Source organism: Glycine soja, chromosome 9, assembly GCF_004193775.1.
Source record: "Glycine soja cultivar W05 chromosome 9, ASM419377v2, whole genome shotgun sequence".
NCBI lineage: Eukaryota > Viridiplantae > Streptophyta > Magnoliopsida > Fabales > Fabaceae > Glycine > Glycine soja.
Window position 1 is genome coordinate 32,321,256 of NC_041010.1, and position 26,658 is coordinate 32,347,913.

At 40.7% G+C, this 26,658-nt stretch overlaps 2 protein-coding genes across 2 annotated transcripts; both read left to right on the forward strand.

Annotated features, from left to right (window-relative positions):
• On the forward strand, positions 1-25,551 carry LOC114368060 (tripeptidyl-peptidase 2-like). The gene is made up of 10 exons (XM_028325409.1): positions 1-290; positions 1,174-1,252; positions 1,359-1,432; positions 13,090-13,199; positions 13,303-13,383; positions 17,292-17,378; positions 17,725-17,867; positions 24,815-24,870; positions 24,953-25,418; positions 25,512-25,551. The coding sequence occupies exons 1-7, from the start codon at positions 86-88 to the stop codon at positions 17,764-17,766; spliced, it is 678 nt and encodes a 225-aa protein (XP_028181210.1). The 5' UTR covers positions 1-85; the 3' UTR covers positions 17,767-17,867; positions 24,815-24,870; positions 24,953-25,418; positions 25,512-25,551.
• On the forward strand, positions 24,691-26,658 carry LOC114368358 (tripeptidyl-peptidase 2-like). Its single transcript, XM_028325664.1, has 6 exons — positions 24,691-24,870; positions 24,953-25,069; positions 25,335-25,418; positions 25,559-25,698; positions 25,844-26,227; positions 26,322-26,658. The coding sequence occupies exons 1-6, from the start codon at positions 24,691-24,693 to the stop codon at positions 26,521-26,523; spliced, it is 1,107 nt and encodes a 368-aa protein (XP_028181465.1). The 3' UTR covers positions 26,524-26,658.

Consider the following 26,658-nt stretch of genomic DNA (forward strand, 5'->3'; position numbering starts at 1 on the left):
CCAAACTCCAAACTCCAAACAAAAGCCACCGCTTCCACCTTCGACTTGCATCTCATCAAAACGATACCGTATTGCTCACAAGCCGATGCCTTGCTCTTCCTTCACTTCCACTACCACCACCGGCAATAGCAGCAACATGAAGAAGAAAGATGGTTCTTCTCTCCGTGAATTCAAGCTGAACGAATCAACCTTCTTAGCTTCGCTCATGCCTAAGAAAGAGATTGGCGTGGATCGCTTCCTTGATGCTCATCCCAAATACGACGGTCGTGGCGCTCTCATCGCTATCTTCGGTACTCCTACACCGTTCACTCTCTCCCTTCAATTTTCTCTTTTCTCTTTGTTTTATTTTTAATTTTAGGTTGTGGAGTAATAAATTGCAAATAACCTCTAGTTGAGGATTGTGTTCGAGTTAATTTGTTATGTGATTAAGATGTATTTTATTATAAGGTTTTGAGGGTGGAATTAATCGACATTAAGACGCTTTTATCTCTTTGTTTTCAGATTAATTGTTGTTTGTTTTGCTTGTGTTAAACTTAAATCAGTGGAGTATGTGCAGATTTATTGTGAATTTGATGAAAAGAAAGTGAAGAAGTGCTGAAATTATTGGAGTTCGTAGTTGTTGGAATGGAGAGTGATTTGGTTATGTCCATTTGTGTGGTTTGGAGTTATGAAGAGAGAACCTGTTGTAATGAACTTGTTTGATTGGCTGCGCTAATAAAGTGTTTTTTGTATTGCTTTAGAAACCTTTGTTTGTAAGGAGTGTTGGTGATTAAGATTTTGTGTTGGGTCTTTATTCACATGTTAGGTATTTATTGTTTTTTGAATTTTTAGTTTTTTTTTTTTTTTTGGTTTCAATTTAGTGATGAAGATACGTGTGTGCTGTGTTTGTTACTAGTTATGGCCTGCATTTTTACGCATCTGTTTTTAATTTGGATCACTTTTTCTTGTAGAAAAGTTTGCTTGTTTGTTGTTCTCACTAGAACGTAGAGTAATGATTGTAACCTTCACTCTTTTCTTCCATTGGCTACGTGCCAATTTAATTTGCTGCGACTAAAATGTCTTTTAATGATTATGTTGCTTGTATTCTTATGTATGTTTTTGTTATACTGTGATTGCATTTAATAATGGTTCATACGACAAATTTGTTAAATCATTAGATCTGCATGTTTACAGATTCTGGTGTAGACCCAGCAGCTGATGGATTACAGGTTACCTCAGATGGGAAACCAAAAGTTCTCGATGTCATTGATTGGTAAATAAATTGAAAGTACTTCATTTTGGATATTTAGTTTAGCTGATATTTCTTTTGAGCGTGTACTGGTTTCCCAATTAATATATAGTACTTTTTCTTTCCTCAGCACAGGGAGTGGTGATATTGATACCTCAAAGGTGGTGAAGGCCGATTCTGATGGTCGTATTTGTGGGGCATCAGGTTAGTGCTAGACTGCTAGGAATGTTAAATTTGAACTGTGATACGTGTTGTAAGAAGGGTGCCTGCAGAAAAAGGGAAATAACAGTAAAAGGAAGAAGAGAAAAGGTTTCCAGAGAGCTATAGCCCTCCCTAGTGAGAGAAATTTCTCTGCACTCCCATATTCATTAGTGATCTCCACAATGTGGTTACAATCCCCACCCTTATAACAAAATTCTCCCTCTCCACTATTCTCTAACTAACTCAGCAATGTCCATTCTACCCCCTTCTAGAATAACTAAGTAAATGATAATAACAAAGCATCAGCTCATTAACTTGGTCTTGGGCCTATGACTATACACCTTAAAGGGCTTCTCCCATTTTGAGGTGCATTTCCTGACAATACCCCCATCTGTCAAATCAGCCTTGTTCTCAAGGCTAAATGTTGGAAATTTGGCATGGATGGAGTCTGCTGCTTCCCAGGTAGCTTCTTCCACAGGTTGGGATCGCCACAGAACCAACCATTCTGTTTGTCCAGCAGTCTTACCCTCACGAGAAGCTAGAACAGCTTCTGGAACAGGTGCATCAGGATCATCAGAGAGCAGCCCCGGAGGCAGAGCTGAGGCACTGGAAGCTGGGGCCAAGGACTTCTTAAGCTGTGACACATGGAAGACAGAATGAACCTTAGCAGAATCAGGAAGTTGCAGCTTGTAGGCAACCTCGCCAACGTGGGACAGGATATGAAAAGGACCAAAATAGCGTGGAGAGAGTTTTGGATTGATGCGACACATGATGTAGCGTAGTTTTACTTACGCCAATCACCAACATCAAACTGCAGAGCCCGACAATGTTTGTCGGCCACCTTCTTCATGGATTGCTGAGTGCGGGTCAAATGAAACTTAAGCTGGTGAAAAGGTTCATCGCGGTCAAATAGAACAGAAGTGACAGAGTCCACTTGCATCTCGCTGGGAAGGAAACGCAAGATGGATGGTGGGGGTCACCCATAAAAAACCTCAAAGGGTGTTTTAGTTGTGGCCGAATGAGATGAAGGGTGCATGATAGCCATAAGTGCCACTTGGAAGGCTGCTCGGATGTGAAGCATCGCAGATATGTCTCCAAACAACGATTGACGACCTCGGTTTGGCTGTCGGTTTGGGGATGATATGTGGTGCTCATTCGCAGCTTGGTACCTTGGAGACGGAACAACTCGCCCCAAAACTTGCTAAGTAACAAAGGATCATGATCGTTGATGATGGAACAAATGAAGCTTGGCCTCCTCTTGTAATATCCCTCATATGTGCGAAAAACATCTTTTGGGATGTCGGACTCTACTATTCTGATTTGATGAAATCGGGATTTCAAATCGAGCTTGAAAAAGTAGTGTGAGCCATGAAACTCGTCATTAAGCTCGCCGATGGTAGGGATTGGATACTTATCCAAAATGGTAATCTTGCTGAGGACTCTGAAGTCAACACACATGCGCCAAGAGTAATCTTTTTTCTTGACCAATATAACGGGACCGGAGAAGGGACTAATTGAGTGATGAATCACACCGTTGTCAAGAAGCTCTCGAACTTGTTTCTCAATCTCGTCCTTATGATGGTAAGCATAGAAGTATGGCCTTACGTTGATAGGGATGGTTCCTGGTTGTAGGTTGATAGAGTGATTGCAGGCACAAGTGGGGGAAGCCCCTTGTGTGACACTCTTTACCCCGACATACATATACTTAAGAAAAACATATAAAAATTTGGAATTTAATTAAATAAATTTTATTCAAATCACTGAAACAAATTCACATGGGTAAAAGAGTCGCAATTACTTCAATGTTACCAAATAAAACTTATTAAAAACATCTTCGACTCAAAATAAGACCTGTCAAAACTCCAAAGAATGAAATAAAAACTCAGCATGTGAAACAAAATGATAAAAACTACATGTCCAGAACTTCATGCAATTAATATGGAATCCCATGTCTGAATGTCACATCCTTTCAGAGCATTGTGTTCCAGCGTTCTCTAGTATCAGGTTCTCCATAACCATCCACCTAACCATCTATCCCATGAACACAAAGTTTGAGATCATCAAACAACACACAAGAAGTGAGTTATCACATTCCTAACTAACAGAGAGGGGGCAACATAGATATACATATCATATAAATGAAATACAATTTACTTTAACACAACTTATGTCATTTCATCACTTATCGCATAACATCACATCTCAACACTACACGTCTCACAAATTTTCACATCATTCACGTATTCAAGGATCAAAATACAATATCACTCAACCAATCAATATCGATCAATATACAAACGTCATGCAACAAATATACCAAGACTCAATCCTATATGCAATGTGATACCATGTCAGTGAAAAATCTCATCAGACACAGGAGTACATGACAAGGCAGACTACACACTGGTAAATAGGTCACTCTCACTAGGTAAAATCATAAGGAGACTAGTCAGGGTTATGTTGTTTTGCGAGAATGCTCCAACCATGTGGGGTCAACACATGCTTAAAGGAGTTCTCAAACCGGGTGTATTTACCCTTAAGGTCTAGACTCCGAAGAGTTTGTCATGGCCTCTCAATCCTGATTTAGGTCCAACCAAGAAAATATTTTAGCACACAGACTGTATCTATGAACTGTACAAAGCACACAAATCCTTAATTGTTCTTAAAATAATTTTAACTCGTCGCGCATTGAAGTGATTAAACTCGTCGGGTTCCCATAGTGGATCCCATCATAATACTTATCATGCATTAACTCGTCATCCTTAAAGGATCTTACAGTTGTGTGATTGTACGGTTTATAACTCACAACTCAATGCACACAAAATTTTAATACACATGTATCTTACAATTCAACACACTCAATTTATCACTTAAACACAATTTCAATCACAACTTCACAATCCCAATATAACAATTTATCATGCTAATCTAGTAAATCTTTTCTAACACAAAAAAATTATACAAAAATACTTCTCATAACATGGGGAGTAAAATCCCCCAAACAATTTCACATAATCATATCAAAATTATAGGTCAAAAACACCAAGAACACTCAATTTTATCTACTAATTCACATTAGGGCATCAATTGACCTATCAAACACAACAATCTCGTAATTTTAATCATTAAGGAATAATCACAATACATTAAACATCCCAAAATAAATCTCAATTTGATTCTTGATCTCTATACATGTTCATTCTAACCCCAATTGTGATAAACTCATCTCTTACCTCTAAGTGGGCTCACGTGTATAGTTTGGTAGTGATAGCAGCGTCTCTAAGATTTCTCAAGCTTTTCACTAGTTGTTCTGTTAGAATTTTCAAGCATTAGAGCAAAGGAGAAGGGATTGGAGCCTCTATCCCATTGTCTCCGTGTGGGACATTTCTATCACCACATATATTATTTTGCAAATTCCAATGGTGAGGATGTGCGAAGATGAGTTCCAAACCTAATGTTTAAATTTCACAACGATCCGAGGTTAACGAGTCCAAGATCGTAGTTTTACGGAGACAGGTATGAAAAAAGAGAGTTACGTGCGAGGGATATTTCTTTCACCACAGCGATTATTTCGCAAATCCAAACGGTGGGGATGTGCAACAATGAGTTCGGAACTAGTATTTAAATTTCACGACAATCCAATAGTTAACGTGTCCAGGATCATAGTTTTAACGGGACAGATGTGAGTGTATGCGGGAAAAAGAAAGGATGTCGGGAGAGCCGAAAGAGAAAATAAATTTGAGAGGAAGAGAGAGCGTAGAGATCTATCGTAAATGTAAAATTATCTCTATTTATAGTTAGGGTACTCTTAGCCTATTATTTACTTTATTTTTTATTTTATTATTTTATAAAAAGAAACTTTATTTTACTCCCTATTAAATATAAATAAATTTTATCTCCTTTTTATTTTCCATAAACATATATTTATTTTATTCACCTTAAAATTATTATTTTAATTAATAAAATTATTTTTTATTATTTATTTAATTACAAAAACTTTATTATTTTTTTAAAATTTTATTTATTTTAAATAAAATTATTTTAAATTTATTTTATGAAAAATGAGATGATACACTTTGTGAGGATGAAAAACTGGACTATGGAGCTCTAAAACCTGTTGCAATTCAGAAGGCAGCAAGGGTTCAATGGTGGTAATTCGCGCGTCTCTTGCGGCCAAGTTATGAAGCACACCTTATAATGCGATTGTTCTGTAACGGTCGTGAAGGTGATGCCCTTACAGATTGATCATAGTGCCCTACACACTTTGAAACTCATTGACTTCTTGTGCCAATCAATTATAGTGCTTCCTAATGACTCTAACCACAACATACCTGGAATTAAATCAACACAACCCAGGTCCAACACGAATGCATCTACAATCAGAGTATAACCCCCAACCTTTACCTGCGCTGCTTGCACCCCGAAATGGGAAGAACACTTCGACCTATTGCCCAATCCAACATTAAACATTTGTGCAGGGAAATTTTCAGATTGCAAAGTTACCAACTTGCGGGCAATGAAGTTATGGGTAGTTCCATTGTCCATGAGGAGAAGGATGTGGGGAGCCTCTCAATTCGCCTTCCAACTTGATGGTTTGAGACTGAGCAAGCTCGCCTAGGTCCAATGCACCATAGTCTAGTGTTTGACACAACATTTCTTCATCATTGCTGGTGGGAACATTGTCAGTTACTGGTGAGTCCGTAGCTTCGGTGATGATGGATCCTTTCCTTCCCAAATAAGGAGATGCAAATGGCGGCCCAGATAGACATGGGTTGGAACCCAGTTGCCACCACATTTGAAACATAAATCTGCTTCGTCGGTCCATCAGTTTCGAGTAAGAGAGATTTCGGTACCTGTCCGAGAATTGGGAGGATGGGTCTTGGAATGGGTCTCGACCCATTAGTTGACCCGACAGAAGCAGTTGGGCTCATCGGCTCACTTTGCAATGGGCGCTCCATTCCCATCATCGAGCCTTAAGGTAGAGTTGCTTGAGCAAAGGTGGTGGTCGACCATTATAGCTACTGTGGAGTGATAGTGCGCCAGCTTGTGTTCCAGCAAGCGCATAATGGAGATCATGCGATGGTGGTTTGGGGGTTCAAACACAAGAGCCTCAGTACGAATGTCGTCTCGGAGCCCCCCAAGGAAGAAACCCCACGTACTGATCCTCTGATAATGGCGACACTTGAGCCATGAGGACTTTGAATGCTTCTACATACTCATCCACGAATCTAGATTGCTGCAAAAACTTCAATTGGGCAAATGAATTACCAAACTGATGGTCTCCATAATGATCTAGGAGCACACGCTTGAACGTTTCCCATTGAAGGTGAAGTTCAGTGTTGGTGAGGACCTTGAACCAGTGCCAAGTCATCCCCTCCATGCATATTTGGGCAAGGGAAATCCGTAAATCTAGCGGTGTATTTTGCATAGTGAAGTACGATTCTGCCTTCACGAGCCACCCTACCAGATCATCGTCGGTGAAAGGAGGAAGGTCAATGATAGGGAAAACACAGATCACAGAGCAGGGGTACAAAGAGAACATTCAGCAGAGGTGCAGAATATGGAAAAGCCCAAAAGGAGAGTAATGAGGCCAGCTTACCTTCAAGATTATGCGTAAGGGTAGAAAAGGGATTAGTGGGATAGTGCCGTTAGAGCAGGGGACAAGCTTAACGGTATTGATTCTGTGATATTCCTCTTGCACCAAAAAGATAAGAATTCTGTTAGCAGAGGATAGTATAAATAAGTATGTAAATAAAATCAGAATCATAAATGAGAATATATTTCCTTGCCTTATTCCTTCTCCCCTTCCTTCTATGGAGGCCCTGGTCCTCGAAACCAGCTAATTAGATCTCCCCCCTAACATTGGTGCTCTCGTTCCTTCACCATGACCGAACCACCTCCTTCTTCCGCCGACAAATTGGAAGAGCTTCTCGTCCGCCTCACCCACCAACAATTATCCCTCACCAGCAAAATTGACGATCTCATACATCACGTTTCCCCTTTGATACCACCCGCCCCGTCCTTCTCCTCACCTTTACCTCGTCAATTCCCCGTTCCTGTAACCCACCATAGAATGAAATTAGACGTACCACGGTTCGATGGTACAGATCCTTTGGGCTGGATTTTTAAAATAAACCAATTCTTCGAGTACCACGGCACCCCCGAGTACGAGCGTTTAACGATTGCATCGTTCTATATGGAGGGCCGCGCACTCTCTTGGTTTCAGTGGATGACCAGCAATGGTCACCTCACATCTTGGCCTGTGTTTCTCCAGGCTTTGCAATCCCGGTTTGCCCCTTCGCAGTACGAAGACCCCACAAGGGCGCTGTGCAAACTCATGCAGAAAGGGACAGTAGCTGCTTACCAGGCGGAGTTCGAGGATCTTTCGAATCGTGTTTCCGGCATTCCTCCAGCGGTACTCCTCAGCTGCTTCATCTCCGGCCTCCTCCCGGATATCCGCCGCGAGGTGCAAGCACACCAGCCCCTGACCCTCTCTCAGGCCGCCGGCCTCGCCCGCCTGCAGGAGGAAAAACTCATCGACCACAGACCCCCACCGCCACCCCCTCCCCACCGCCCTCGCCCTCCGCCACCTTCTCCCTCGAACCCCATTTCACTTCGCCCTAACCCTCTTCCCCCTCTTCTCACGCCTTCCCCTCGACCCCCACCCCCACCGCCACCCTTCAAGCGCCTCACCTTCGACGAGATAGCCTCTCGCCGTGAGCGAGGGCTCTGCTTCAGCTGCGACGAGAAGTACCACCGGGGGCACCGCTGCGCCTCTCAGGTATTCCTGTTGCTAGCTGAAGAGGAGGATAACCCTAACCCACCTCTTATAGAGCCATTGGACCACATACCCGAACCCGCTCCTGACCCGCCCGATACCCATGACCCGTACCCGGCCCAACTCAGTTTAAACTCCTTAGCGGGCCACTTAGCCCCTGAAACGCTCCGTTTCGTAGCCACCATTTCCGACCGTGACGTCGTGCTCCTGGTGGACGGAGGAAGCACGCATAACTTCATCCAACTGCAATTGGTCTCCCAATTGGGCCTGCGTCCCATGTCTACGTCACCCCTCCGTGTCATGGTTGGCAATGGCCAACAATTAGAATGCAATTTGTTGTGCTCTGCTGTCCCTATTACTATTCAGACCACCACATTTCACGTTGACCTTTATGTACTACCAATCTCGGGTGCAAATGTTGTCCTTGGAGTGCACTGGCTCAAATCTTTGGGCCCAGTGCTCACCGATTACAATCACCTGACAATGCAATTCTTCTATGAAGGCAACTTGATTCACTTACAGGGGGACATGGATGCTGCCCTGAGTTCACTTTCTTCGTTACAATTTCGCAGACTGAGTCGTAAGAACAGGGATGGGCTCTATTACCATATCACCCTCTTACCCAATGTTGACACCTCCACGCAGGACTTGCCTCCAAGTATCCTTACTTTATTGACCAAATACGATACCCTGTTCCACCCTCCGAACACACTACCCCCAACCCGTGACACCGACCACCACATCCATCTCCTTCCCCAAGCACCTCCGGTCAATGTCCGCCCATACCGTTATCCCCATTACCAAAAACAGGAGATTGAGTCTCAGGTGGATTCAATGTTGCAAAAGGGCCTTATTCAGCCCAGCTCTAGCCCTTTTTCCTCTCCTGTTTTGTTGGTTAAGAAGCAGGATGGTTCATGGAGGTTCTGCGTCGATTACAGGGCACTGAATGCGTTGACCGTGAGAGACCGGTTCCCAATTCCGACGATCGATGAGTTACTCGATGAATTGGGTGGCGCAAGGTATTTCTCTAAGCTTGATTTGCTCCAGGGCTACCATCAGATATGCATGCACCCTCCCGATATCCCTAAGACTGCTTTCCGCACCCATCATGGCCATTACGAATTCAAGGTAATGCCATTCGGGTTGTGCAACGCCCCCTCATCATTTCAGGCCACCATGAATGCTATTTTCCGACCATACCTCCGCCAATTCCTCATTGTCTTCTTCGATGACATTTTGATATACAGTAACTCCTTGGATGTCCATGTGCACCACCTCGAGCTCACCTTTCAGGTACTCCTTCATCATCAATTCACACTAAAACTTTCGAAGTGCTCTTTTGCCCAGGAACAGGTCGAATACCTAGGTCACCTGGTTTCCCACCGGGGAGTTGAACCATTGCCGTCAAAGGTCGATGCTATCCAGCAGTGGCCGACTCCAAGAACGGTAAAGACCTTGAAGAGTTTCTTAGGCCTTGCCGGCTTCTACCGCCGGTTCATCAAAGGCTACGCAACCATTGCGGCCCCTTTGGTTAAGGCAACCACTAGTGATGCACTCCGATGGACGGCGGATACTCAGACTGCTTTTGATCGTCTCAAACACGCGTTATCATCGGCTCCGGTCTTGGCCCTGCCGGACTTTACCCTGCCCTTCACGGTGGAGACAGACGCCTCCGGGGTTGGCATGGGCGCCGTCCTTTCGCAGCAGGGACACCCCATTGCCTACTTCAGTAAACCATTTAGCGCCAAGCTCCTCCGGTCATCAACATATGTCCGTGAATTGTTTGCTATCACGGCAGCCATTAAGAAATGGCGTCAATATCTCCTCGGACATCACTTCATCATCGTCACTGACCACAGAAGTCTGAAGGAATTGCTCACACAGGTAATCCAGTCCCCGGAGCAGCATACCTACTTGGCTCAGTTGCTTGGGTATGATTATGAAATCCAATACTGGACCGGTGCTCATAATCAGGCCGCCGATGCTCTCTCCCGATTGCCGGAAACCACTGCTTCTCTTTGGGTGTTATCCGTTCCTTGTCTGACATTCTTCGAGGAACTTCAGCAGCAATTACAGACCCAGCCTGATTATGTCCGAAAGCGCCAAGATATCATGGAGCAACCCTCCAATCACCCTGCATTCTCTATCTCGAGTAATTTGATTCTCCATAAGGGGCGTATCTGGCTCCCAGAGGGATTTCACTTGATCCCCACTTTAATTGCCGAATACCATTCCACACCCACAGGGGGTCACGCCAGAATCGCGAGAACAGTTGCTCGGGTCTTGGAGAATTTTTCTTGGCCTAAGCTCCAGGAGGATGTCGCACACTTCGTGACCAATTGTGCAGAATGTCAGTGCACCAAATACGAGACTAAGCGCTTGGCCGGATTGTTGTGTCCTCTTCCGGTTCCTTTCCGGCCATGGGAGGACCTTTCTCTCGATTTCATTACGGGTTTGCCGGCATACCATGGACACACCGTCATTCTTGTCGTCGTGGATAGGTTCTCGAAGGGAGTTCATCTGGGTACGCTTCCCACAGCTCACACAGCATTGACGGTGGCCTCGTTATTTGTCGACATCGTGGTCAAGCTTCACGGTGTTCCTCGAAGCCTTGTATCGGATCGAGACCCTCTCTTTATCAGTAGATTCTGGAAGGAGCTCTTCCGGCGCAGTGGTACCCAACTCCGCATGAGCACCGCCTATCACCCCCAAAGTGATGGCCAAACCGAGGTACTCAATAGGATTATTGAACAATATTTGCGAAGCTTTGTTCACCGGCGACCCCACACTTGGGGTAAATACCTTCCTTGGGCGGAATGGTCACATAATACGTCTTGGAACTCAGCCACCGGGACAACTCCTTATGAGCTCACCTTCGGAAGGAAACCATTCAATTTCCCTGAGTACATTGCTGGGACCTCTGCTGTGGATGCTGTGGATTCCTTGTTACAAGATCGTGATGAAACTTTCCAATTGGTCCGCCGGAAGCTTTTGAAAGCCCAAAGTCGCATGAAGGAACAGGCTGACCGTCATCGGCGCGAAGTATGCTACAATTTGGGTGACTGGGTTTGGCTTAAATTGCGACCCCACAGACAAACATCAGCTAAAGGTCCTCAGAGCTCTGCAGGGAAACTAGCAAGAAGGTACTATGGCCCATTCAAGATTACTGAAGCCATCGGCAAAGTGGCTTATCGACTGCAGCTTCCCCCGGATACGAAGATTCATGATGTCTTCCATTGCTCTCTACTCAAACCGTTTCATGGTCATTTGGACATCACTTCCTTCGCGCCTCTACCTGCTCAATTTCATAATGATCAACCCCTTCTCACTCCGGCAGCAATTGTGGATTATCGCAGAACCCCTTCAGAAGCTTGGGAAGTCTTGGTTCAATGGCATGGCTTATCCCCAGATGATACGTCTTGGGAGGATTGGTCTGCTTTGCTTAATGACTATCACCTTGAGGACAAGGTGATTTCCCAAGGGCCGCGGGATGATAGGGAAAACACAGATCACAGAGTAGGGGTACAAAGAGAACATTCAGCAGAGGTGCAGAATATGGAAAAGCCCAAAAGGAGAGTAATGAGGCCAGCTTACCTTCAAGATTATGCGTAAGGGTAGAAAAGGGATTAGTGGGATAGTGCCGTTAGAGCAGGGGACAAGCTTAACGGTATTGATTCTGTGATATTCCTCTTGCACCAAAAAGATAAGAATTCTGTTAGCAGAGGATAGTATAAATAAGTATGTAAATAAAATCAGAATCATAAATGAGAATATATTTCCTTGCCTTATTCCTTCTCCCCTTCCTTCTATGGAGGCCCTGGTCCTCGAAACCAGCTAATTAGATCTCCCCCCCTAACAGTCAATGTGTTTGATTGCGAGAAGGACATCAACGTGCCAGTTACCGTTGTTTTCGTGGTTGAAAATCGAGCCCGAGGAGCCAGAGTGGATCGTTTCCTTCATCTTGTCACAGAGTGTGACGACAGATTTAGACAAATCCGTGATGGTGGCTGCGATCAAATCCAACTTTGAGGAGTGGGTGTCCAGTTTCGTGGTCTGTGCTGCCATGGTGGTCGCGTGAGACTGAAGCGTGGACTTAATGGCCTCAAGCTCTACTTCCAAAGCGTCAAGTCTCTGAGAAGCCATCCTTGTACACGTACACGATTGAGGTGAAACTCTCAACGAAAGCACCAATGATACATATTGTATCAAGGGTATCTGCAGAAAAAGGGAAATAACAGTAAAAGGAAGAAGAGAAAAAGGTTTCCAGACAGCTATAACCCTCCCTAGTGAGAGAAATTTCTCTGCACTCCCATATTCATTAGTGATCTCCACGATGCCCCCAATGATAACAATCCCCACCCTAACAGAATTCTCCCTCACCACTATTCTCTAACTAACTCAGCAATGCCCATTCTACCCCCTTCTAGAATAACTAAGTAAATGATAATAACAAAGCATAAGCTCATTAACTTGGTCTTGGGCCTACGACTATACACCTTAAAGGGCTTTCCCCATTTTGAGGCGCATTTCCTAACAAACTATTTTTGTTTTCTTGGTTTTAAAACTCCTACCTTGTATTGTTTTGAAAAATTTTAAATAAGGAAACACTATCACATAAGGTTTCATTAACTCTTTATTATTAAAAACCAAAAGCTTTTATTAAAAACAGAAACCAAACAGGCCCTTAAAATTTCCTCCTCCAACAAATCTAACAAAGTATTTTTTTTCTATCTAGCTGTTGTTTTTGTTTTAATGCACGTATCTCTTAACTCTGGTGTTTGTTTCTTCCCTTTTTAATTTATTCATTCTTGTTAGTCAAGGGAAATGAAAATTGAATTATTAAGCTCGTCCATGCTTTGGTCTTCCTGAAAAATTTGTACAGGGACATTATTGGTTATCAATACTTCATGGAAAAATCCTTCTGGTGAATGGCATGTGGGTTATAAATTAGTTTATGAGCTATTCACAGAAGATGTGATTTCTCGTTTGAAGGTGGTATTACAGTTTTATGAAATATTTTAGTTTCTCTTTAGCCTTCATATTCTGGCTATTAGATCTAATATCTTTTTTCTCCTTTTGAAATGTTCATTGGCAGAAAGAAAGAAAGAAAAAGTGGGATGAGAAAAACCAGGAGGAAATTGTTAGGGCTGTAAAACAACTTGCTGACTTTGATCAGGTTCACGAAAATTTTATTGATTCTTACATATACTAGAATGGTAGAAACTTAAATTACATATGATATATTCAACCCTTCAACATTTTGTTTAGTATAACCCATATACCATGTTAGATTTCAACTTAAAATCAATTGACACTAAGTGAAGTTGTCTAATAAATATATAAGCTGTACCTCAAGAATTGAGGCAAACGATGTGAGACTTTCTAACACAGTTGATACATTAATTAGTACTGTATTTGAGACAAGATAAATAAATTTATCTTTTCATATTCCAGCCTCCTTTCTTGCTGTATTTTCTTAACGTTTTATCTGGAAGTACTCATCAGTACTGCATTATGCTATTATGTTCCTGATTCTCAACATTATGAACAAATGAATATTTTTTCTTTAAAAGATTCAACGTAGTCAATGAATATTAAACGGTAACAAAAGTACCAAAGGTCATAGCACAACCATTTGATAAAGCATCAACAGACACAACCCACCAATCACAAGGTTACACCTTATTAATGATAAGTCAATCCATAATATGGGGTAACCAAGTGCATATAGCCAGTCACTAAAGCTTTTCAATACAATACACCAATCATTAACACCCTCCCCAAACAAAACCTCTAGACAAACCTTGCAGAGCATTGAATAGCAGAAAACAACAATCAATCCTACAAATACAAATTCAATGAGACCCAACAAGCTCATCACCACCCAATACCCAGCACATTTAATTTTCACTAACACCATGAACAACACCGCACTTAGTACTTCAAAATGCTCGACACCTTCCAACAACTTAACTTGACACCAATACCAAGCAGAATAATATAACCAAAGGGATCAAACTTCATACCCCAAAGATGCTCCAGGACTGACGCATCATTGGTTGAAGGATTAGCTAAAGTCTTTGGATCTGCCATGACCACGCTGTGAAGCTGATATTTTGCGGCAAGAACAGAACTGTAATTAAGCCAACCAAAGCAATATTTCCATATGAAATCTACTTCTCTGCATGTCAAAAATAAATGGCTACATGATTCCTCATGCTCTTTGCAAAATGTACACAAATAGTCAGCAACTGAACATTTTTACTTCTCAAATTATCTATAGTAGGTAACTTATTCAAAATTACCCTCCATAGCATATGTGAGACTTTTTGTGGAATATTAAAGTTCCACATCAAAGAGACCAATTCATTGGTCTGATGACCAATTCTTATATCATGAAGGGAGTTGTAAGCCACTTTTATTGAGAAAGCACCTGACCCATATGGATTCTAAAATGAACTATCTGTTAGGAAGAAGGAATTGCAGAAGGAAGAAACAGGCCTGCTAAGGCCCAAAAGGAAAATAGATTCGTGGCTGAGCTGGCAGAGGGTAGGATAATGATCTTGCTGTGTAGTGCTGTTAGAGGATAGACATAATTGCATTCCATTAATTGTAATATTCCCTAGCACGTTTTGTGCAATTCTGTTAGCAAGAATTGCTATATGTATAGCTATGTAATAACCAACAAGGGATATGAATGAAAAAACTTAGACTTATCTTCCTTCTTTCTCTAGAGGTATTGGACCCTTGAAACCAGCTTATCATACTCTACTCCTAACATTTGGTGCTCTCATTGAGAGCTCCAATGGCTGCCATTCCAGCCCAAACCATTGCAACCCGCACCACCCGCCAAACCACCTCTCCTCATTGCATCCTCTCCATACTGCCTTCCATGACTGCCATGCCAGTGTCAACCATCTATTCCCACGCCATCCTCTCCACACTACCCTCCATCAGCAACCACCTCTGTTCCTTCCATTTCAGCATACACCTCGAATGGCGGATGCCGAATCTTTTCCCATTGGCGTGGACCGCCTCGAGACCTCTTTGGCCAAACTTACCCTCAGTCAACTCAACCTCGTCGCTGCCGTTGACACCTTGGCCACCACCATCGACGACCTTCTTCAGCGACTGAGCCTTCGCAATCCCACTCCACATTTTTCATCTTTCGTCCCTGCACAGGCACCGATACTAGCCGCCATCATATTGACTCCGCTTATGTCGACTCCGTTGCCCATGCCACCTCCGCCGTCTATGCCACCTCCGCTTTCCATGTCGGCTGCGCCTTCATTGTCAGGTCTGCTTCCTATGCTTGCTCTTCATCTGCCCAATCTCGGCCTTGTTCGCACCACCATTTCTTTCAACAAGCTCATCAACACCATTTTTCTTTATGACCATGCAGTTGTTCCTCATGAAAAACCTTGGAAAAATAAAGACATGGCGCTGTTTGAGATGGGACATGTGTCCTGTGGGACTGCCATGGCCGCATACAAGCTCCAACCAGTTGCCTTTGCACTATGCACAATTGCTAAACCAGGTGCAATTCGTCGAAATAGACCTTGGGATCCGATATTACTTTTGGAAGCCATGCGTTGAAGCCCCAACACCTTGAGGACTAGGTGTTTTTGATGGGGCTGGAAGCGATAGGAAGAAGGAATTGCAGAAGGAAGAAACAGGCCTGCTAAGGCCCAAAAGGAAAACAAATTCGTGGCTAATTTGGCAGAGGGAGGATAATGATCTTGCTGTGTAGTGTTATTAGGGGATAGGGATAACCACATTCCTTTAATTGTAATATTTCCTAGCACGTTTTGTGCAATTCTGTTAGCAAGAATTGTTATATATATAACTATGTAATAACTAGCAAGGGATATGAATGAAAAAGCTTAGACTTGTCTTCCTTCTTTCTCTAGAGGTACTGGACCCTCGAAACCAGCTTCTTATACTCTGCTCCTAAGAACTATCTACCTCTTCATTTTTTATTTCCACCCTTGATAAGAATGACTCCAGTTGCTGCATTTGAATTGCTTCTCTTAGATTTTTTAGAATGTGAGTTTAGGCCTAACTCAACCTCAAAAGCTAGCTTAAGGGGTGAGGGTTGTCCCTCACTTATATACTCAACTTTATTTTTTGCTGATGTGAGACTGAGTTTAGGCCTAACTTAACCCCAAAAGCTAGTTCAAGGGGTGAGGGTTGTTCCTCACTTATATACTTTAACTTGGCTTTATTTTTAGCTGATGTGGGACTTGGGGTTTTTCCAATAGCTTCCCAATGAAAACACCTTCGCTATTTAAGCGTCCAAACCCAAATATCCCCCTCCCAACATCCTTAGTGCATCATGAATATGGATTAAATTAGCATTGTGTGATGTGCTATTTTTTTCCCTTATGGATGGTCATTTATAGATATGAAATTTGTGTTAATTAGAAAGAGATAATAAAAAATAGAAAGAGTGAGAGAAAATTTGTGAGACTTATGGATTCTAATATTATTCCCAATTTTTTTCAGTTACACTGTGGTTTATATAGACCTGTGAGACTTGCCGAGCAAGCTACACAAACTTGCAGAAGGAAGCTTACTCTCTCTAACTTTTGTGAACCGAGTACAATACTCACACAGTGTTTGATAGCATGTTGATTTTTTTAATTTATTTACCAGATCAAATTTCAGATAATACTCTTAAGTCTTAATTTTCTTAGAATGTGGATTCTAGCTTTGCCTTATCTTTAGCCAATGTAGGACTTGGGTTTTTCACCATACACTCCCTCACGTCCGACACTTTTGGACTTGGTGCGTGGATAATAAGGTGGGTGATCCATTTTAATGGATCTAGGATACAGTCTGATATCATCATAGAATGTGGATTTAAGCTTAACTCAATCTCAAAAGCTAGCTTATAGGGTGAGGGTTTTCCCTCACTTATATATTTTTTCTTTTCCTTATCTCTAGCCAATGTGGGATTTGAGTTTTCCCAAATAAATTTTATGAATAACTATCATGCATATCTAGATATGATGTGGATGTTTATTTATTTATTTTTTACATCATTCTTGTTGCATATAACTCGAACCATGATACATTTTCTAGAAACACATCAAGGTAGAGGATGTAAAACTTAAAATGGCTCGAGAAGATCTCCAGAATAGACATGATATTCTAAGAAGGCAATCTGAGGTGAGTGCCGAGAATGCCATCCTACTTTATTCCTCATAGGGTATTTGTTCCTTTTCCTGCCCTTGAAATAGGGAATGAATAATTGATTTGAATTTATAACGTTATAGGACACCTATAAGTGGTGGAATGAGGATACTGATAGAATGATTGTCTCTGCATGAAATAATGTTGATTTCTTTTTCACCTGGCCACACAGAAATAATGAAATTCTTGTTTTTTTTTGCCTCTGACTTGTCTCAAAGACTTAAACTGAAAGAGACATTTATACTTGTGTATGTGCTCCCATTGAAAATATTTTCAACAGAAATTCATTACGTCGAAAAGGAAATGCTGTTTTATGTTTCAGAGCTATGATGATAAAGGACCTGCCATAGATGCTGTTGTCTAGCATGATGGAGAGGTTTGGAGGGTTGCCCTTGACACACAGAGTCTAGAGGATGATCCAAATTGCAGGAAGCTTGCTAATTTTATGCCTTTAACTAATTATAGGTACATTTAGTTCATGGTATTAATATTTATTATAATTGTTAATCTTAGTTGATAGCTTTTGTCTGGACACATATCGTGAAATTGGCAGGTACTTGCGTGTTCTGGCAACAGATTTGCTATCGCAAGGAACCTTTTCTTTGACTGTCACTGCTTAATAGCCCTTGGTTTGAAAACCTTGTTCTATTGATTCCCTCCTTGTTTTCCTGAGTTATTTCTACTACAACAAAATGCTACTGTAAATGTTGTTTATATGAAAATATGTCATATATTTTAAATATAAAGTAAAATGTTAAATGAGCTGAATGGGATTTGATAGAGTTTGAGAGAGAGAAAAAGAACAAAGGCTGAAGATATTATTATTGATTCAGAATGAATAGAAAATTAAAGTTGATTATGTTTCTCTATTTATAGAAAAAAATAAATGTTGTTACACTTAACCTAACTAAGGCCGTTAGCTAACCATAGTTAGTAACTGATCTAACAGAAATAACAACTCTAACAGAATGACAAAATAACAGAATCACTGCTGTTCTAATTGAACCATAGCTCTAACAGAATAATAGCTGCTCTAACTGAATCATAAAGTAAAACTTACTTAATACACTAATACCCCTGTCAAACTCAATTTGGTGAGAATCAAATATGGACTCAACTATGTTGAGTTTGGACCTAAGAAAGAGATACCAGATTGGTGATAGAGGCTTAGTGAGGGCATCAACCCACTGATCTATAGCATGAATATTGTTGGTTCTAGTTATAAATTCTGCTACTCTTAATCTGCACAAGATCAAAAACAAGAAAAACACAGTAGAGCAAGAACCCAAAGATTTACGTGGTTCGGCAATGTGCCTACATCCACGGGAAAACGCAGCTCATCATCATCACATTGATCATGAAATTACAAGTTCAATACAAGCAGCAGCTAGCTTTGATCTCTCTTGGTTTCTCTTTCAACAAAACCTCTCTCAATCACCTAGCTCACTACCTCCCTTTTGAACTCTCTGATTTCTGCAGTTTTTTTCCAGCTTCTCTGTTTTTTAGCCACTCTCATAAAAAACCACCCACTGCATTACATGATCAAGAATATATATGTACACTCTAGCTATGCTTTGGTGCCAAAACCAATTCAGTTATAATAACTGAAAACAATTATGACAACACCAATTTAAAGTCTTCTCACTTGTGCTATTTGTGATTTTAAGTCACACCCCACAAATCTCTACCTTGACTCTAAATCAGTAAGTGTCTACCTTGTGATTCAGGGATGCACTTCTACCAATATGCTTTAGGCATCTTCAAAATTTATCAAATCCAAGCAGTGCTTGAACTTGACACTAGAAAGGGACTTTGTGAACATATCAGCCAGGTTTTCTTTTGTTGAAACCTTCTCCACCTTCACCTTCTCAGATTCAATCACATCTCTGATGAAGTGTAGTTTCACATCTATGTGCTTTGCCCTCTTATGGTACATTTGGTGATTTGCTAAGTGAATGGCACTTTGACTGTCATAATGAATTGTGACACAAGTTTGTGCTATTCCAAGTTCATTAATCATACCTTTAAGCCAGATTGCTTCCTTCACTCCTTTAGCTAGAGCCATGTATTCTACTTCAGTTGTTGAAAGAGCAACAACTGATTGCTGATTTGCTTTCCAACTGATTGTTGTCCCAAACAAAGTAAACACATATCTTGTTAAGGACTTCCTTGTGTCTACATTTCTTGCAAAATCTGCATCTACATAGCCTGTGACTGCTGCCTCGTGTGCTGTCTTCTTGTACCTTAAACCAGCTTTCAAAGATCCATTTAGATACCTTAGTGTCCACTTCATAGCTTCCCAATGTGCACTGCCAGGATCTCCCATGAATCTGCTTATAATACTTACAGCATGAGCTAAGTCAGGTCTGCTACAAACCATTCCATACATTATGCTTCCAACACCACTGGCATACGGTGTTTGATCCATTTTAGACCTTTCTTCAGCTGTTTCTGGTGCTTGAATAATAGATAGCTTTGTATGATGACCAAGTGGTGTGCTAATAGGTTTGCTTTGATGCATCCTAAACCTTTCCACCACTTTCTTGAGGTAGTTTCTTTGGGACAAGAATAGTTCACCCTTTGCCCTGTCCCTATGAATATCAATTCCAAGTATCCTTCTAGCTGACCCTAGATCTTTCATCTCAAATTCTGTGTTCAAGCTTTCTTTGAGTATCCTAATCTCTTCCTTATCCGCACTTGCAATGAGGATGTCATCCACATACAAGAGAAGATAAAGAACACACACTTTCCCCTTTTTCAGGATATATACATAGCTGTCATATCTGTTTCTAATGAAGCCATATCTGATCAAGAACTCATCAAATTTGAGATACCACATTCGAGGGCTTTGCTTCAGTCCATACAAAGATTTTTTCAGCAAGCACACCTTGTTATCCCTTTCTTCAAAACCTTCCGGATGGTTCATGTAAATGGTTTCCTTCAGATTTCCATGGAGAAAAGCTGTTTTAACATCCAGTTGTTCAAGTTCCAAATCATACTGATTTACCAGACCAAGTATGATTCTAATTGAGCAATGCTTCACAACTGGTGAAAAAATCTCATTGTAATCAATTCCTTCAATCTGTCTAAAGCCTTTTGCTACCAATCTTGCCTTGAATCTAGGCCTTTCTACTCCTGGAATGCCTTCTTTCTTCTTGAAAATCCACCTACATCCAACAACCTTCTGCTTCTTGGGTTGATCCACAAGTATCCATGTATTGTTCTTTCTCAAAGATTCCATTTCTTCACTCATTGCCTGAAGCCACAGCTGGCTGTCTTCACTTTCAATTGCTTCCCTCCAGGTCTTAGGTTCTGAATTTTGAATCTCCTCAGCAACACTCAAGGCATAGCAAATAATATCAGCATGACCATACCTCCTTGGAGGCTTTATCACCCTTTTTTTCTCTATCTCTAGTCAATTGATAATTGGACAAGTCATGCTGAGTAATCAGCTCTTCATTATCTCCAGCTTCTCCTTGATCACTGTGATCAATAATATTTCCACTGTCATGATCTGAAATCTCAGAATGCTCCACCTCAAAATTGGTATTCTTACTACTTGAGATGTTATCCTTCTTCTCCTTACTCAGCATTGCCATTCTGCTCTCATCAAAGGTTACATCCCTGCTGATGATGCATCTTATCTCACCCGGTTTCAATTTCCACAGCTTGTACCCTTTAACTCCTTCAGGATAGCTAATGAACACACACTTTACAACCCTTGCATCCAGCTTTCCTTGTTTAACATAAGCAAAGGCCAGCGATCCAAACACCTTTAATTTTGAATAATTAGGTGGTTCACCACTCCAAGCTTCCATTGGTGTCTTGAAACCTAAGGCTGATGAAGGACATCTATTAATCAAATATGCTGCTGTGTTTGCAGCTTCTCCCCAAAAGGCCTTTGGCAGTCCTACACTTATAAGCATGCACCTCACTCTTTCCAAAATGGTCCTATTCATTCTTTCTGCCAAACCATTTTGCTGTGGAGTGTGAGGGACTATTTTGTGCCTTTTGATGCCTATTTTTCTGCAAAACTCATTGAACTGCTCTGAAACAAACTCCAGGCCATTGTCAGTTCTTAAAACTTTTAATTTTGTACCAAGTTGATTTCCAACAAGAGTATGCCATTCTCTGAATTTTTGAAAAGCTTCCGACTTATTTTTCAAAACATACAGCCATACTCTTCTTGAGAAATCATTTATGATGGTGAGAAAGTATGAGCTTCCACCATGAGTTTTCACTCTAGATGGTCCCCATAAATCTGAATGCACATACTCAAAAGGCCTAGATGAAACATGAATACCCGTGCCAAATCTTATTCTATGGGATTTACCAAGCACACAATGATAACAAAAATCAAGTTTATCACCACTTAATGGATTTTGTTTCTCAAGTTCATGTAATCCTCTTTCACTAACATGATCTAATCTCAAATGCGAAAGTTTTGTTTTTATCAATCAATGTATTACTAGCTACCGATGCATGTCCTACAATAGTGGAACCTTCAAGAATAAACAAGCCATTACTTTTATTCTTGTTACCCTTAGCTATGATTAAAGATCCATTTGAAATCTTAAGAACACCATTTAAAATTCTAGTTGAATATCCTAGATCATCAAACATGTTTATGGAAATAAGATTTCTTTTGAGTTCTGGAATGTACCTTACATTTTTCAGTAGATACTCTTTATTATCAAACATCTTTAATCTCACAGTTCCAATGCCTTGTACCTTGCAAGGGTAGTTGTCTCCTAGCAATACAGCTCCTACTGGTTTCAGTTCCAAGGTTTCAAAATAGTCCTTTCTCGGGCTGCTGTGATATGAGCATCCATAATCCATAATCCATTCTGTTTGTGTTTTGGTATTAGAAGCTACTAAAACACTTGCACTCTCATAACCTTCAGAGGCTTCAACAATGTCAGCAGAGTCCAAAGATTCTTTCTTGATCTTGTCTGGGCAGTCTTTCTTGAAATGACCAGTTTTGTGACAATTAAAGCATTTGAACTTTATTTTCTGGCCTTTCTTTGAATCCCTTGACCTTGATCTGGACTTCTTTCCTCTTGTTCCCTTCTTTTCACTCCTTCCCCTTGAAATATTCAAGCTTTCACCATTATCCTCAGATTTGGAGTCTTGCTGTTTTTGCATCTCCTTGGTCCTTATTGAGGTCTGGACTTCTTCTAGGGCAATGTCTTGATCTTTGCCATAAAGAATTGCATCCTTGAAATGTTCAAAGGATTTTGGTAAGGAATTCAGAAGCAAGAGAGCTTTATCCTCCTCTTCAAGCTTTACTTCAATATTTTCCAAATCATCAAGAATCTTGTTGAAATCAGCCAATTGTTCGGTGCTGTTCTTGACTCTGTCATCTTGAAGGTGTATAGTTGTTGCTTCAAGCATAGCCGATTTGCAAGGGACTTTGTCATATATAATGACTCCAGTTTCAGCCACATTGAGGTTGCTGTCTTTTCTCTTGCAACTTCTCTTAAAGCTTTATCTCCAAGGCATAAAATGATTGCACTTCTGGATTTAGCAATCATCACTGATTTCTCCTTTGAGCTTAAAGATTCAAACATCTTTTCTTCTCCTTTAAGAGCTTCTGCACAGCCATGTTGAATCAAGATTGCTTCCATCTTGATTCTGCATAACCCGAAGTCATTTCCCCCTGAAAACTTCTCTATATCGTACTTTGTTGTTCCCATCTTTCTTGATCTTGATCCTTTTTCCCCACAGACGGCGCCACTTTTTGGTTCTAGTTATAAATTCTGCTACTCTTAATCTGCACAAGATCAAAAATAAGAAAAACATAAAAAACATAGCAAAGCAATACAGAGTAGAGCAAGAACCCAAAGATTTACGTGGTTCGGCAATGTGCCTACATCCACGGGAAAACGCAGCTCATCATCATCACATTGATCATGAAATTACAAGTTCAATACAAGCAGCAACTAGCTTTGATCTCTCTTGGTTTCTCTTTCAACAAAACCTCTCTCAATCACCTAGCTCACTACCTCCTTTTTGAACTCTCTGATTTCTGCAATTTTTTTTCCAGCTTCTCTGTTTTTCAGCCACTCTCATCAAAAACCACCCACTGCATTACATGATCAAGAATATGTATGTACACTCTAGCTATGCTTTGGTGCCAAAACCAATTCAGTTATAATAACTGAAAACAGTTATGATAGCACCAATTTAAAGTCTTCTCACTTGTGCCATTTGTGATTTTGAGTTACACACCACAAATATGATACACTTTGAGCTCTTGAGCTAAGACTTTCTCCTTGACAAAAAAGATGCCAATTTCCATGTGCTTAGTCTGGGAATGAAGAACTAGATTATGAGTGGTAGCTACTGCACTTTGGTTGTCACAGTAAATCTCTAGGGCCTGGAAAGGAATAGATAATTATAAGAGTTTGAATCCATGTAACTTCAGTCGTGGCTTGAGCCAAGCTCCTATATGTAGCTTCAGTGGAAGAGCTAGCCACAATTTGTTGCTTCTTGGACCACCAAGAGACCAAATTAGGACTAAAATAAAGCACTGCACCAGAGGTAGACCTTCTAACACTTGGATCCGATGCCCAATCAGGGTCACTGGCTTTGATACCATGATAGAGTTTGAGAGAAAGAAAAAAAAGAAGAAAGAATGAAGATATTATTATTGATTCAGAATGAATAAACAGTTACAACTGATTCTGTTTCTCTATTTATAGAGGAAATGGATGTGGTCACACTTAACCTGATTAAGGCATTTAACTAACATAGTTAGTAACTGCTCTAACAGAATAACAAAATCACAACTATTCTATGAATCATAATTGCTCTAACAGAATAATAGTTGCTCTAACTGAATCATAAAGTGAAACTTACTTAATACACTAATAGGATTGAAGCTTCAGTGTGTTGTTCTTCTGTTTTTGAAAATTTCTTTTGAAACAATTTGACACTTGATTTTTATGTCATCATATTGATCATTTTTTTGTTATACAACAAAACAGTTCAAATGACATTCTGCAAACAGTACTTCTCAATGTATTTGGTTTCTTCACTCAGGGTTTATGGGTTTGTTTCTGGTTTTTGTATTACAGAAAAAATCAAATAGATAACTTTTTTTCCTAAAAAAGGAGAAACTTAACGATTGAGTTGGGAAGAGCTTGGTTCCCACCTTTACTATAGTTGATGTTTCTGAATTAATTAACTTTGCCATCAAAGAAAAGAATTTATGTGGTGTAGCTATTGAAGCAATTGTTGTCATTTTTGTTTCTATTAAGTTGTATTAAAATTGTAAGTGATTTCAATGCTAACTGTGACTGCCTACTCTTTCACGATTGAGAGGAAGTATGGCGTCTTCAGCAAATTAGATGCTTGTACATTTGTTGTTAATGTCTATAATGATGGGAATGTCTTAAGTATTGTAACAGACTGTTCTGGACATGGCACCCACGTTGCTGGTATAGCTACTGCTTTCCATCCAAAGGTACCAATATATAATTTTATCCATATAGTGTAGTGTTCTTATGTGGAATAGAATACCTTTTGATATAAAATATTGTTGTTAGGAGCCCTTATTGAATGGAATTGCACCTGGTGCACAAATAATATCTTGTAAAATTGGGGATTCTCGCCTAGGTTCAATGGAAACAGGAACTGGTTTGATTCGGGCACTGATAGCAGCTGTGGAGTTCCTTCAAACTTTTCTTCTTTTTCCTCCTCTTTAGCTGATTATCCTGGATATTCTGACAAGTGAAATATGATTTGTCTTCTATTTGTGTGTTTGATTAACGAAGTTTTTTTTAGGATTTTAATGATGGGCATGCAACAATATAGAACGTAATACGGGTGTCATGTCGGTGTCGGACACTGACACGGACGCGTATCGGACACCAGACACGACAAGAGACTGGAGTGTCCGTGCTTCATAGTGCAACATTTCTTTTTCAGCATAAGAGTGACCTTATCAACATGAGTTATGGTGAAGCAACATTACTGCCAGACTATGGAAGCTTTGTTGATCTTGTGAATGGGGTATTTTCTTATACTTTCATTTTAACTGGGCTCTCATCATTTATAAGTCATTTTCTTTTCTCAAAGTCTTTGTTTTGGTTGATTTACTTCTAGGTGGTGAACAAGCATCGTCTGATATTTGTGAGCAGTGCTGGTAATAGTGGGCCAGGACTGAGCACTGTTGGTGCACCTGGTGGTACATCTTCAAGTATCATAGGTATTGGTGCATATGTGTCTCCTGCTATGGCTGCTGGTGCACTTGTGTTGTTGAACCTCCATCCGAGGGGCTTGAATACACTTGGTATATTCACTTCTCTGAAACTTCCTAATTGGATGAGTTTTTATATACTTCTGTCTTTAGTTTTGTTATTTATGTTTCATTTTTTTTATTTTTTTAATTTTTTTGCATCCTTATCATTGCATGATTGATGCAAAAAACTTTGCAGGTCTAGCCGAGGACCAACAGCTGATGGAGACCTTGGTGTGTGTGTGAGCGCTCCTGGTGGTGCTGTTGCTCCTGTCCCCACATGGACTCTTCAACGGCGTATGCTCGGGATTGGGACATCAATGGCATCACCATCAGCCTCTGGTGGAACTACATTGCTCATAAGTGCAATGAAGGTCCTTGCATGTGGTTCTTTTGTAGCTTATTTAGTGGTCTTTACTTGCACACATATCTCTAGTTTTGTGTGTATGATCTGCATTCAGGCTGAGGGAATCCCTGTGAGTCCATACTGTGTGAGGAAGGCACTTGAAAATATTGCGATTCCCATAGGTGATTTACCTGAGGATAAATTATCCACCGGACAAGGGCTTATGCAAGTTGACAAGTAAAATAATCTGCCGAGTTTTTACTTCCATGAAAATATTAGTAAATCATAGTTTTGTGATATTTATTGACTTAAATCATATACTCCTTGACAGGGCTTTTGAATATATGCAGAAGTGTCAAAATGTTCCATGTGTTTGGTATCAAATAAAAATCCAGCAATGTGGAAAAACAAGTGAGTTCACATTCAACCATGTACGTTTTACCTTCCCCTTATGTGACCAAAGACAGGAAAGATATTATCTTTTGGCTTTATCTTATATTTGTAAGAGTAGAAAGTGTAGTATGTTACTATAATCATTCTTGTGCCTTTACCTAATGGCTTAGGATTTTGGTATAGTTGGCTGTTGGTACATTAAATGATATCAAAGTCCCCAATTTAACCTCCATTCTTCTAATAAGAGTGTATGCAATGCAATAGCCCACTCTATC